The sequence below is a fragment of the Anabrus simplex genome, chromosome 7, assembly GCF_040414725.1.
Source record: "Anabrus simplex isolate iqAnaSimp1 chromosome 7, ASM4041472v1, whole genome shotgun sequence".
Classification (NCBI taxonomy): Eukaryota; Metazoa; Arthropoda; class Insecta; order Orthoptera; family Tettigoniidae; genus Anabrus; species Anabrus simplex.
The window spans coordinates 334,542,922-334,556,030 of NC_090271.1; the positions used below are offsets into that span (position 1 = coordinate 334,542,922).

General features: G+C 37.7%; 1 protein-coding gene across 3 annotated transcripts in view; it reads left to right on the forward strand.

Annotated features, from left to right (window-relative positions):
* The window catches only part of LOC136877620 (fibronectin type-III domain-containing protein 3a), a 384,749-nt gene that overhangs the window by 270,800 nt on the left and 100,840 nt on the right, over nt 1-13,109 (forward strand). For all 3 annotated transcript variants that reach the window (XM_067151798.2, XM_067151799.2, XM_067151801.2), the window contains 2 exons: nt 6,404-6,554; nt 7,494-7,649. In XM_067151798.2, coding sequence (XP_067007899.1) covers nt 6,404-6,554; nt 7,494-7,649 — 307 coding nt within the window. The remainder of the gene's footprint in view (nt 1-6,403; nt 6,555-7,493; nt 7,650-13,109) is intronic.

The following is a 13,109-nucleotide window of genomic DNA, read 5'->3' on the forward strand; positions in this document are numbered from 1 at the left end:
ATACCACACAGTAACACACCACACACAACACTATCTTCCATTACAAAAACACGCAGTTCCCATTCATGGCACATGCCGCCCACCCTCGTTGGAGTAGCCACAGGAATTTTCTTGAAAAAAAAAAAAGATAATTTAAACCGGTTACTGATTCATCCAGTTAATCCACTACAGACATTGCCTTGAAACTGTCAGGTGATTCCTGTTTAATAGTGCTTTAATCACAAGCTCAGAATATTACGCAATCTGTGCCTGTATCGTCTGTTATCGTAACTCTGTCCGAACTATTCGCTGTAGAAGGCTGTGTAAATCATTAAGAGAGAACAAATGAAGACATTTACGGCGTTTAAAATTTAATTTTTGCCAATAATTGACCAATAGGAACATTGCACATCTTAATGCTGAAGACAAAATGCGTTTTCCGAACGAAAAATGATAAAGAACATTTTTTCTTATTGTAGAAGAGTATATGGTGCTTGGAATTCCGTATTTTCATTTTGTGTTTTTGTCTAAATTTATTGCTGTTAATATGCGCAATTTTTATTGGTAAATTCTGGGCTCTCGAAGGCATATTTTGTTGTATGTATTTTGTGTGATTCTCATTCTATTGGATTCTGATTTCTTTTGTTCCGTGAAAGGAAACCGTCGAAAACTGTAGTTCCTTTGAAGGTTTTGATACTCGTTTAATTGGAATTTTAGAAAATCTACCTGAATGGAGGTGTGTTCACAACAGGTGAGAATGATTTCCCTTTTTCTTTTCCACTTCTGTATCTATCAAGAAGAACCTAGGCGACCATGTATTTGTATAGATCTAATGCTGTTTCTAGATTGGTAGGTACTGAAATCTTGGTGTTCATCGGAATTAATAACTACTTTGTACTGATTTTATTGTCTTGACTCACTTCCCTGAGATGAGCGTATTATATGTGTCAGATGTCCGCGGTGCCGCATCGACTGTCCTCGGAATAGTTTACGTTGGTTTCACTTGTTACTTTGTGGTTAGGATGGTGCCTTTCTTACCACGCACTCGATAAACCCGCACCCAAAGTACTGGCAACAATTTTCATACACTCTGTTTAGTAAAGGGGTGGGGTGGATATAGACCAATTCGTTTGCGTCTTCAATATAAAAGTTGTGACATTAATGTAGAGTCATAGCCAGTGATTTAATGCGAACCAAAAGAAAAGTTTCAGCAAGATTAGCACAGGTTATGAACACAGGAGGTCAGTTGGACTGTATATATTAGTTGATTTATGAAAACTTCCGAATTGAGTGATCACAAAAAGCTAGAAGTAAGTACCCATCACTGAGATGTGGTCCGGCTCCATAGCTAAATGGTTAGCGGGCAGGCCTTTGGTCACAGGGATCCCGGGTTCGATTCCCGGCAAGGTCGGGAATTTTAACCATCATTGGTTAATTTCGCTGGCACGGGGGCTGGGTGTATTTGTCGTCTACATCATCATTTCACCCCAGGTCGCCTATGGGTGTCAAATCAAAACACCTGCACCTGGCGCGCCTAATTTGTCCTCTGACACTCCCGGCACTAAAAGCCATACGCCATTTTATTTTCATTTCGCTGAGATGTGGCCTTTTCTTCTTAATATTGTGTATTACTAACAGGTAAATAACCACTTTGTTAGGTTATGTGTACTGTACAACTTAGCACACTTCTTCCTAGCTTTTTCCCAACTACTTAGGGTCGACACTATATGAGGATTAAGCCCCGTTTTACGGTCGGATGCCCTTCCTGACGCCAACCCTATGTCCGTGTCGAAAACCACTGCGTTAATTAAGTGTTACAGATGTGTCAACTCTCCCGATTTAAGCGAGAGACTCCCGATTTTTCATCGTTCTTCCCGATCTCCCGATCGCTAGGACCGTTCCCCCGATTTTCAGAGCAGTTTCAGTAATTTTCGTATTATTTTAAACTGGCACGCGTTTCCTCGTTCTATCGATACATGGCGATAGTAGTTCTAATAATCATAACCGGATGGCAGTAGGGGCACGGTGGCCAGCCATACGCACCTCTTTGGTCTATAATACAGTCAAAAATACTCAAATAGCTTAATAATAGGAAATGGAAGTGGCAAGTGAGTAACCTAACCGCAGAAGTAGCACACCATAGACGTCTACCAGGGGCAGAGCCTGCGTAAGTGCTCGTGTTACGTCACATAGTAGTGCTTCTTGGTTGTATGTCTTCATATTTGTTTTGGCCAAAATATCAAAAAAGAAATATGAAGCGCTAATAGGGAAGAGTTTCCGTGTTTCAGTGAATCCAGGAAGGGCCAACGTTCACTTTCTGTCCTATATGTAGGTGTGCAAACGAAAAAACATACGGAGAGTGTCCAGTGTGTAGAAGTAAACCAGAAACTAAACTTTTCATGTAAAAAACCAAGATGTAAATCCTGTGACGAATGCCGAGGCTTTATTTACGTCATTTATCGTAGAACATAGCCTGCCTGTAAATTGTGCCGATCACGCTGGGCCTTAGTTTCGCAAAATGTTTCCTGATTCGTAAATCGCTAAACGATATGTGTGTGCTAAAACGAAAACAGCGGCTGTCATTACAGAAATGTGCATGGAAGTTGGAAGAAGGGGCGAAAATTGTATTACAAATACATTTGCAGTTGAATGAATTTGTTTTGTTGCTACTGATAGCAATAAAAGCGACTTGAAAATATATCCTGTTGTTGTAACATTTTTTAGGCCTTAACTCAATGAAATTCAGAATTGTCTACTCTCTGTGCCTAATTCACGAATTCCGCATTCCATTAAAAGACTGCCTAGCTCTTGGTGCTGATAATGCTCCAGTAATGGTAGGACTAAAGAATGGTGTGACAGGATCTTTGAAGCAGGAAAATAGTAACATAATCATCGTAGGCTGCTCTTGTCACCTAATTAATCTTGATGTAGAGAAGGGTGCGGTGTGCTTGCCTGCAAATGTAGATGAAAGTATAATTGATATATTTTATTATCTGGAAAGGAGTGCAAAGAGGAAAAAAAATATTAAGAAACATGGGCGCCCTCAACGGAGGGGGGGGGGGGGGCGCTTGCCCTCACCTGGAATTATAAAAAAGGTTGATGTTCAATTGTTTAATATCATACCAGATTATTTCAAAAACTGAACTTACTGACAGTCATCTAGCATCTGTTATAACCGGAAATGTCTGTAAACAATTCAATGTTTTGACGTTATATTGGTTTTTATATTAAAGAAAATTGTTAATGTGCCCCCCTTTGGAATATATCCTGCGGGCACCCATGTTCAGAGAATTTCAACTTTACACAACGCAGAGATCAGGAAAATTCTGAAGCATGTGTGCCTACTCGATGGTTATCACTAAGAAGGTGTTTAGTTGGGATTTTGCTGCAGTGGGACCCCTTGATTACTTTATTCAGGAGCGAAATTGTGAGTAAGGATTCTCAAATGGGAACTTTTAAGACTTACAAAATTCCTAAGCACAGTCTAAGTGTAGATGTGTCTTGTTTGTCTGTAAAGATTGTCATAACATTTCACCACACTCCTCAGTTAAAAGGAAAACCCAGTCATCAGTTTCACCCCCCCCCCTCTCCCCCAAAATGAAACTGCTGATGACACTAAAAGCTTTGCTTTTTCACGTGAAGAACGACTGTTCATGTTCCTTTCATCAAATTTACATGAATCTTTTTGTCTTTTCCTCTCAATTTTTATGAATATCTTTGAGAATCAAAACGTAGCTCTTCGGTTACGTATGCCGCACATCCACTTATTGAAGTCAATTTTGGAGGAACTATTGAAGAATGTGATGGCAAGGTTTGTGAAACCAGACGTTATTAAAAGCTCCTCCTCCTCTCTCCTTGATATAGATTATCATACTCCAGCAAATCGAATGGATGATTGTGATCTGATGATAGGGAACTCTGCGTTTGTTTTAGTGATCAGTTTGAAGTCTGAGTAAAAGTGCATATTCTTTAATTCTGTTAGAAAGTGTTTCTCTTCACCGTGTAACTACATGGTACACAAATTTCCGTTCAAAGATGAAGTTTTAATTAATGCAGAAGTTGCAATTATTTCTGCTATAAGTAAGGCATCAGCCTTAGATTCTTCATTTACAAGTTTCCGAACATTATGACTAGTGAAACGGAACATTGAGATAAAGAAACTGATATTCTGCACTCCCAGTTCTGTAACTTTCAGCTCGAAGAAACAGACCTGGCAAAAGGAAGAATTAATGTTCAGTGGGCATTGGTAGGTCAAGATGAAATCAGCTGATCGTGTACTGGTACTTAAATGTGACAGACTCTCTAACGTGATGCTTGCTATTTTATCATTTCCACGTAGCAATGCAGAATGTGAAAGTATTTTTAACAGAGTCACAAGGACAAAAACACAGTTCAGATCCTTGCTGTCTGAACAAACTTTGGAGAAACGTTTAACCATAAAATCAGTTCAGCAAGGCAAGTGCTTTAAGCAAAAAATTAGTTCCATGTTCCTGAAGACGGTTAAGTCAGCTATGGGTGTGTTGAACATCTATTAGTCGTAATGTGTTCAGCATGTTGAAGTATGAGAAGTCACATACATGTTCCTAAAGTTCAGGTATGTCTATAACTTACAGTATTTAGTATTTACATATAAATAATGAAATATATATATGTAGGTTAAATAGATTTATTAATGTAATGAATTATAATGAATTAGTACATGTTCTGCCAAAAGTGATGTGCCGCAATACGTCGCGATTCGCTGCCAAATTTCTCCTGACTTTTTATTTTTGAAAGTTGGCATGTCTGAGTTTACCTCAAACATATTTTTAAATCGTAGAGTACCGTAAGCAAAATAGTAGTCGGGCTCATTGGCTGAATGGTCAGGAGATGTATTCACTGGTGTATATATTGTAATATGTAGATGAAGATGTGCCTTAACGACGAACACAATCACGCAACTCTCAAGCTCCGGGAATCGAACCCGGGACCTCTGACCTGAAGGCCACTAACGCTGAACATACAGCCAATGAGTCCGACTACTATTTTGCTCACTCTACCATTTAAAAATATATTTGAGGTCGGGGCTTAATTAACGCAGTGGTTTTTTCACATGGACAGCTGATGTTAGAATTTCGGTCGGTCGCTAACACCACAAACAACAGTTGGTGACAGAAAGGTGATCAGGTCATAAACACCCGGCCAAAGCCAAAGCGTGCCAGGGCGACTCCAGGAATACTGGGGGTAAGTTGAAGAAAGTTTCTTTGGGTACTTCACGGTGCTGTAGACTACTGCGTATGGATTTGTTAGCCTAACTAAGGTTAGCACAAGGTAGGGTTTCGGTGACGGGTTACCTCCTTGAGAGAAAGGTTACGGAGCTTTTGAATATGTGTACACGAATTCACTCCCTTTCCCCTCCATCAACCATGAACATTACTACAGTTGTTCCTAATTAGGCATAAACAGCCGTGAGCTGAATAGCCTTGGGCTGCCAAAACAATACTACAGCCCAATGAGATGGCCTGAAAAATATGGTCATTGTCAGTAATATTGCCTAGCTTTCTTGACCCGGTCCTCTGCCTCTCGTATCGCCCATCTTCATCTTCATTTGGTCTCACAAGACTGAGTGAAACCCTCTATCCAAAATTGAAATCTTTGCTCGAATCGGGATACTGATTCTGAAATATACGCAGAAAGCAGAAATGCCAGGCTGAGTGGCTCAAACAGTAAAACACTGACTTTCTGAGTCCAGCTCGCTCTGGTGGCGTTCAGATACCAGCCTCATGCCGGTAGATTTACCAGCACATAAAATAACTATGGGACACAATCCTGACACTTCCGTGCCTCCGAAAAACCGTAAAAGTACGGTAGTCCTAGGATGAAAAACCAATAACATTATTGTTATCAATCTAAGTTGTCAACATCTTATATGCATACAGCTCAAGCTTATATTTTTTATGGGTAAACTTGAATTGACCGGGAGAGTTGGCCGTGCGGTTAGGGACGCACAGCTGTGAGCTTGCATCCAGGATATAGTGGGTTCGAACCCCACTGTCGGCAGTCCTGAAGATGGTTTTCGGTGGTTTCCCATTTTCACACCAGGCAAATGCTGGGGCTGTACCTTTCTGTAAGACCACGGCCGATTCCTTCCCACTCCTAGTCCTTTCCTATCCTATCGTCGCCATAAGACCTATCTGTGTCGATGCGACGAAAGAAAAAAAACTTGAATTGAGATGAGCGTAGGCTGAAGCAATATTAAATTAATTTCAATGTAGCCTTTATTGTCATCATTTCCTTCTGTTAATTGTTGATTTGTTAAAGTGTGAAAAATAAATATATTGTCATTGTGATTGTACTTTCATTTTGCTGAATTTCCTCATAGTATTTTTACTCTCTTATTTTCACATGTATCTACAATGTGGATTAATTTTGTTTCTGATTTCAGGGGCCAGGGCCTGGTACTAGTTCTAACCAACCTCCGCAGACTTTCTACGCACCTCAGGGTCTCCCTGCAGGTTATCCTCCTCCTCCGTTTGGCCATGCAAATCCATTGCAACCTGGAGTCATGGCACATGTACCTCCTCCTACTCAACAGGGTAAGAAAAAAGAATATTTTCATTTTCATTGTTACTGTTGTAAAATTCATAAAAAACCGCCACGACAAATTCATCTCACCTCATACCCGACCCCGTAGGGAAACGGGACAAGGGTTGGACAAACATATACAATGTTTGCTTATGTTTCTGCTATAACATGGTCTGGAACGATTTCTCCATTCCTGTTGCATAATGTGCTCTATCCTGTTCTAAGTAGTTCTTCTTTAAATACGATTCTTCCTTGTATTTATATTAAGTCTTATAAGACCAGCTGCCTGTCATGTGAAAAAGACCCTCTGACTATATATTGCCGATGATCAGATGGTAATGCTTCTCTTATGTAATTAATCAAAAATGTGTTCTAAATAGTTATTTTATTTAAAATATCTCCTGTTTTGTTTACATTCCCTGAGTAGACATAGGCCTATGGTTTTCTCAACATTTTGAAAAGAAAAAAAAAGCATTATCAAAATTTTAATTACAACATATGTTGCAGACATATTAAATGAGAACTTCCAAATGTACCTTGGTTTTTTCAACACAACTTCTTAAACCTCTGGTCTATTTGGAGGCGCTCTTCTTAATATTAGCCTATGAAGCTATAGCCCCGGACTAGAAAGCCAAGAATAATGGCTGAGACGAATCATGTGCTGACCATACGACACCTCATAATCTGCAGGCGTTCGGGCCGAGCAGCGGTCACTTGGTAGGCCAAGGCCCTTCAGGCCTGTACTGCCATGGGGTTAGTTAGGTTAGTTATGAAGCTATGGATTTGGCATTTAAGTTCAGTTTTCACTATATCCATTTCTCTTGAAGATTTGCTCTATGTTGATGTATCTGACCTCACTTTGTCTTCTGTACTTATAATTTATTTTAAACTCAATGTTTGAGTTTGAGACTGTTAGTGAGAGTATTAATGTTTATTGGATGCTTCTCTAGGCCACTCTTCTCCACCCCTCAACTTCCACAAGGACGAGAGAACTCAACGGCAATATTTCAAGTTAAAGAAAAAGCTGGAACAGAAGCACATGAGAGGTGGTGATGGTTTCAGTATTAGTTCTTCGCAAGGAACTCCTCCTACATCGCCTAGGAAAGGTATTTTTAAAATATACTACTAGATTTTGTGTATTAGATGTCTGATGAACTGTTATGTAAATTCATGCTTTCTATCTATTTGAGTTGTACATTGTTAATTGTAATTGAGAATTTTTGTGAATTTTATGTAAATTATTGCTCTGGATGCCAGGAGTGGAAAACAAGGTTTTTCTCATGTTAATACTGTATCTGTGCCTCCACGACCATTGGGAGCCATGAGAGTAAAGGATTCCTCCTCCGCTCGTTTTACTATTGGGCCAAACACTTGTGATGGGTTCCATTATCATTTCCTACATTGACAGGACCATCAGCCTGTCTAAAAAGGACTCAAAACAAGGATTTTCACTCAAATCCTCAAAATTTGGGAAGTCAGAGAAGTACCTGGTGAACTAAAAAATGCCACTGTCATCACAATCTTCAAGAAAGGTGATTGCATTGTGTGTTGCAACTATTATGGTATATCACAACTATCCATTGTAGGTAAAATTCTTGCAAGAATTCTGCTTAACCGCTTTTAGGTTATCTCTGAGAGAGTCCTCCCAGAGTCTCAGTGTGGGTTTCAAACTTCCAGAGGCACAACTAATCTTCAACAAAAATGCAGAGAGCAACAGAATCCTCCTTTAGTTTTTTATGACCTGGAAAAGACATTTGACTCTGTTCCAAATAGTGATGAGATAATCAAATACAAAATAATAGCCTATTTGATTATTTCATTTTATTCAATTATATATTCGAATGAGGCAGTCGAATAGTGAATATTTTTTCCATCTGATTATTTTTTGGATTATTCATTCAAAACTCCATTTGAACGAATGAGGCATTCGAATAGTGAATATTTTTTCCATTCAATTATTTTTTTGATTATCCATCTGAAACTCCATTAGAATCAATGAGGCAATCAAATAGTGAATTTTTCTAATTGATTATTTTTTCAATGATTCATTCAGAACTGCATTCGAATAGATGAGAATTGAATATTGAATGCTTTTGAAATAATAGAATGAAAAGTGATGTTATTAAGGCAGTTAATTCACTCATTTAGTTTCAACATTTGGAGATACATTTGGAAAAAGGCGTGTTTCTATTTTTCGTAAGAGTTCATCTACAAGTGATAAAAATCATTGTTGTCCGTATTGAAGATACTGAATGTAGGATGCTAAATGGTTTATTTTGTCACCTATTCAATACATATAAATTTTACATTTAGGAATAAATTTATCTCCAAATGTTGAAACTAAATGAGTGAATTAACTGCCTTAATAACATCACTTTTCATTCTAGTATTTCAAAGGCATTCAGTATTCAATTCTCATCTATTCGAATGCAGTTCTGAATGAATCATCGAAAAAATAATCAATTAGAAAAATTCACTATTTGATTGCCTCATTGATTCTAATGGAGTTTCGGATGGATAATCAAAAAAGTAATTGAATGGAAAAAATATTCACTATTCGATTGCCTCATCGTTCAAATGGAGTTTTGAATGAATAATCCAAAAAATAATCAGATGGAAAAAATATTCACTATTCGACTGCCTCATTCGAATATATAATTGAATAAAATGAAATAATCAAATAGGCTATTATTTTGTACTTGATTATCTCATCACTATTTGGAACAGAGTCAAATGTCTTTTCCAGGTCATAAAAAACTAAGGGAGGATTCTGTTGCTCTCTGCATTTTTGTTGAAGATTAGTTGTGCCTCTGGAAGTTTGAAACCCACACTGAGACTCTGGGAGGACTCTCTCAGAGATAACCTAAAAGCGGTTAAGCAGAATTCTTGCAAGAATTTTACCTACAATGGATAGTTGTGATATACCATAATAGTTGCAACACACAATGCGATCACCTTTCTTGAAGATTGTGATGACAGTGGCATTTTTTAGTTCACCAGGTACTTCTCTGACTTCCCAAATTTTGAGGATTTGAGTGAAAATCCTTGTTTTGAGTCCTTTTTGAACAGGCTGATGGTCCTCTCAATGTAGGAAATGACAATGGAACCCATCACAAGTGTTTGGCTCAATAGTAAAACGAGCAGAGGAGGAATAGGTGACAAAATAAACCATTTAGCATCCTACATAGAGTTCATCTATTCGCTTATTTCAATCGATTATCCATCCGACACACTTAGACAGAAAAATGTATTCCTAACGTATCCGAATATTCTATGCGATACAACTGAATGATATTTGAAACTCATTTGATTATTTAAATAATACTAATTTTAATAGAGCACACAATTTGTGTATATAAAGCGATTACATGTCATTTTAAGCATAAGTCTATTATAGGCCTATTTCACTTAGAGCATTCCACAACATGGTAACGAGGACAAGATAAATCATACAGTGCACACACACAACTATCGTCAGGTTCATGAAAGATCTTAGTTTTGCAGAGTTTATTTATTTTTTATTTTTTGCTAGGGGCTTTACGTCGCAACGACACAGATAGGTCTTATGGCGACGAGAGTTTATAGTGGTATCCATAAATTGCCATAGAATTGACAAAATGTCAGAGATCCTGGTTTGTATTGGTCCAAGTTCTATTCGTCATTGCTTCAGTCGAATAGAATTCAGTACAAATATAATTCCTTTTGGCCAATCTTTCATCCAAGAGTTTCTTCCAGTGGTCTGTATAAGGTAGAGCGAGCTTGAATCTCAAATCTTCAATTGAAAAAGGCTCTTTTGCAAGTTCATAAACCAGTCTTGATCTAGTAAATCTGGATACATAGAGGGTTGTCTTTAAGAATTGGGCTTTGATTTTTTTCTAGAGTGTGTAGGTCATTCTTTGTTAGCTTATCCCAAATAATTTCCAGTCCATATGTTAAAATAGGGATTATTTTTGTGTCAAACAAGATCATGGCCGTCTTAAGAGATAATCTATTTAAATTCTTGATGTCAAATATTGCTTTCATAGCTGCCGCAGCATGTAGCCTAATATGAAGCCTAAAGGAGTTTACTGTCGTCTGCATTGTCAAGCCCAGATACTTAAAACTGTTTACGTTGTTTAATGCTTCCATTTTATAAGTCACTTTGTTGCTTGAGGGTATTCGTCCTCCCTTCTTGAAAATCATGTAGTCAGTCTTTTCATTGTTCACTTGCAATTCATTTGTGTCTGTCCAATTCTCCAGTGCATCCAGTACTTTTTGTAGCTCTTTAACATCTTGTGATCCTAGAACCATATCATCAGCATACAAATACATGGTTACTTCGTTTGACACCTCTTTTATCGCTTGAACCACATCATAGATAGCTACGTTAAACAATAAAGGGCTGAGAGGGTCACCCTGTAGAACGCCATTTGTCTGCGTGATCTCCCTCGATGAAGTTATATTGTCTGAAATGATGACAGTATTATTTCTTAACATGTTAACTGACACTATACTTAAACTAAAAGATAGAAAAGCACCGGGTCCTGACGTCATTTTCAGTGAACACATTAAAGCTGCTGTAAATATATTACTTCCATCCATAATGAATCTTATGAACTTAAGCTTGTTACTAGGAGACATCCCAAAAGCGTGGAAAACCTCCACATTGAAGGTTTTTATATAAAGGAAAGGGTAACTTGCTTGATCCAAATTCCTATAGAGGGATCGCTCTGGAGAATAATTTGTTAAAGATACTCACCAAGTTAAAAACCACTCGACTGACGGAAGAAATTGAAACCAAACTTCCTGAAGAGCAATTTGGATTTAGAAGAGGAAGAAGTACTCTGCACGCAATAAGAAATCTACTGGACGATATACATAACATCTTACGACTACCAAGGGGTAAATTTCACACAATGTTCATAGATTTCTCCAAGGCCTTTGATAATCTTAAAAGAAACATTATATCGTTGAAGATTGATTCTCTTGTAGAGGACAAGGCTCTCACTATCCTGATCCACAACATTATTTAAATAACCAGATGGAGATAATTCGAATATTATAAGGATTCAATTACATCATCACTACAACTGAATGATATTTGAAACTCATTCGATTATTTTATTCGATTAGTTATTCAGTTATTTAAATAATTGGATGGAGGTTATTCGATTATTAAAAGTATTTGATTATCCCATCACTAGTTCCAAGACCTGCTATGTGGGTGGTACTGAAACACAAACATCTTGATGGTGCATTTTCAAAATTAATTTCTTATTAAATGTTGTTTGTATATTTTAATGTTCTTTTTTGCAAAGTTTCAGTATAACAATAACAACTATCCCTGAGGAAAGAAAGTTTTGAGAGTAATTAAATCATTAACAATATTATGTTCAAGGTAAAATAATTACATCTACATATCCATCCATTACCCATCCTTCAATAAATTGCTGTTGTGTCACCTACTGTCTATCTTCAGTAATAACTTGGTCAACTCTCTCTCTCTCTCTCTATCTCTCTCTCTCTCTCTGTTGTGTTGTTTTTTTACCTCTTCATATTGTCATCAAACAAAAGAATGAAAGACCATATAGAAGTATTTTGACTTCAATTTACAATCATCTGTGCTTTGTCTGCAAGTCTCTGTGAATGAACTAAGCACCTTCAAAATCCCCTATTTGCTTCTTGTGCCTCTATGCTTTGTAGAGTGAAATCATTACAAACTGAGCCAGTCCATCACGTCTTAGGTTGCCCTCTGTTTCTCCTGTCTTCTGTGGTCCTACACAGGATCAGTCCTAACTTAGCCATTATCCATGCATTGCAATTGCCCTCCTGCCATTGCTTTCCTGCTTGTTAGTTCTGTCTATCTATCTATCTCAGTATTTTCATGTCTGGTACTTGTAAGTTAGATATCCTGAGATACAGCAAAGTTGGCCAGAGGACAGAGCAACATGAGGGTAGTTTCATCTGCAAACTTACTTCTTTCATACAAAATACAGTTGATCACAACTGTGAACTGAGTGCACTAAAAGCTTACTGCCATCAAAACAGACAAGCGAACTTCTAGTTTTAGGTATTTGTTAATAATGTGATCATAGTTACAGGATTTTCAGTTTTGTGTAGAATCCAAACAACACCACCATAACATCTCATTAAATAATCCCACACATTTTGTGGATTTGAACTGTGGTCGCTTTTGTGAAAAACTTGTGGTAATGTTGCTCTGCTACCATGGTCCCTTTTACTAACATCCTGGGAGAATGTTCATCCCTAACACTAAAAACGGCTGATCTTTTCCAAATTTTTGTTCAGTTCCTTAAGATTTTTTCCCAACTGATGTAACATTAGTCTTGAATTATTGTACTAATTTTGGTTTGATACTTAATTTCTTTCCAAATTCCACGATATTAGACTGCAAGTTTTGAACAATGTCTTTAAGATCATGTCATTAGCATAAGATGATAATTAGATATGGGTGTTGGGACTTCGGACCAGCAGCAGAACTTAACGAGGTACATCCAGGACGTGGAGATAACAATGTATGAAGTAGAGGAAGACCTCAGGAAAATAGGGGTGAGGAAATGGAGAGT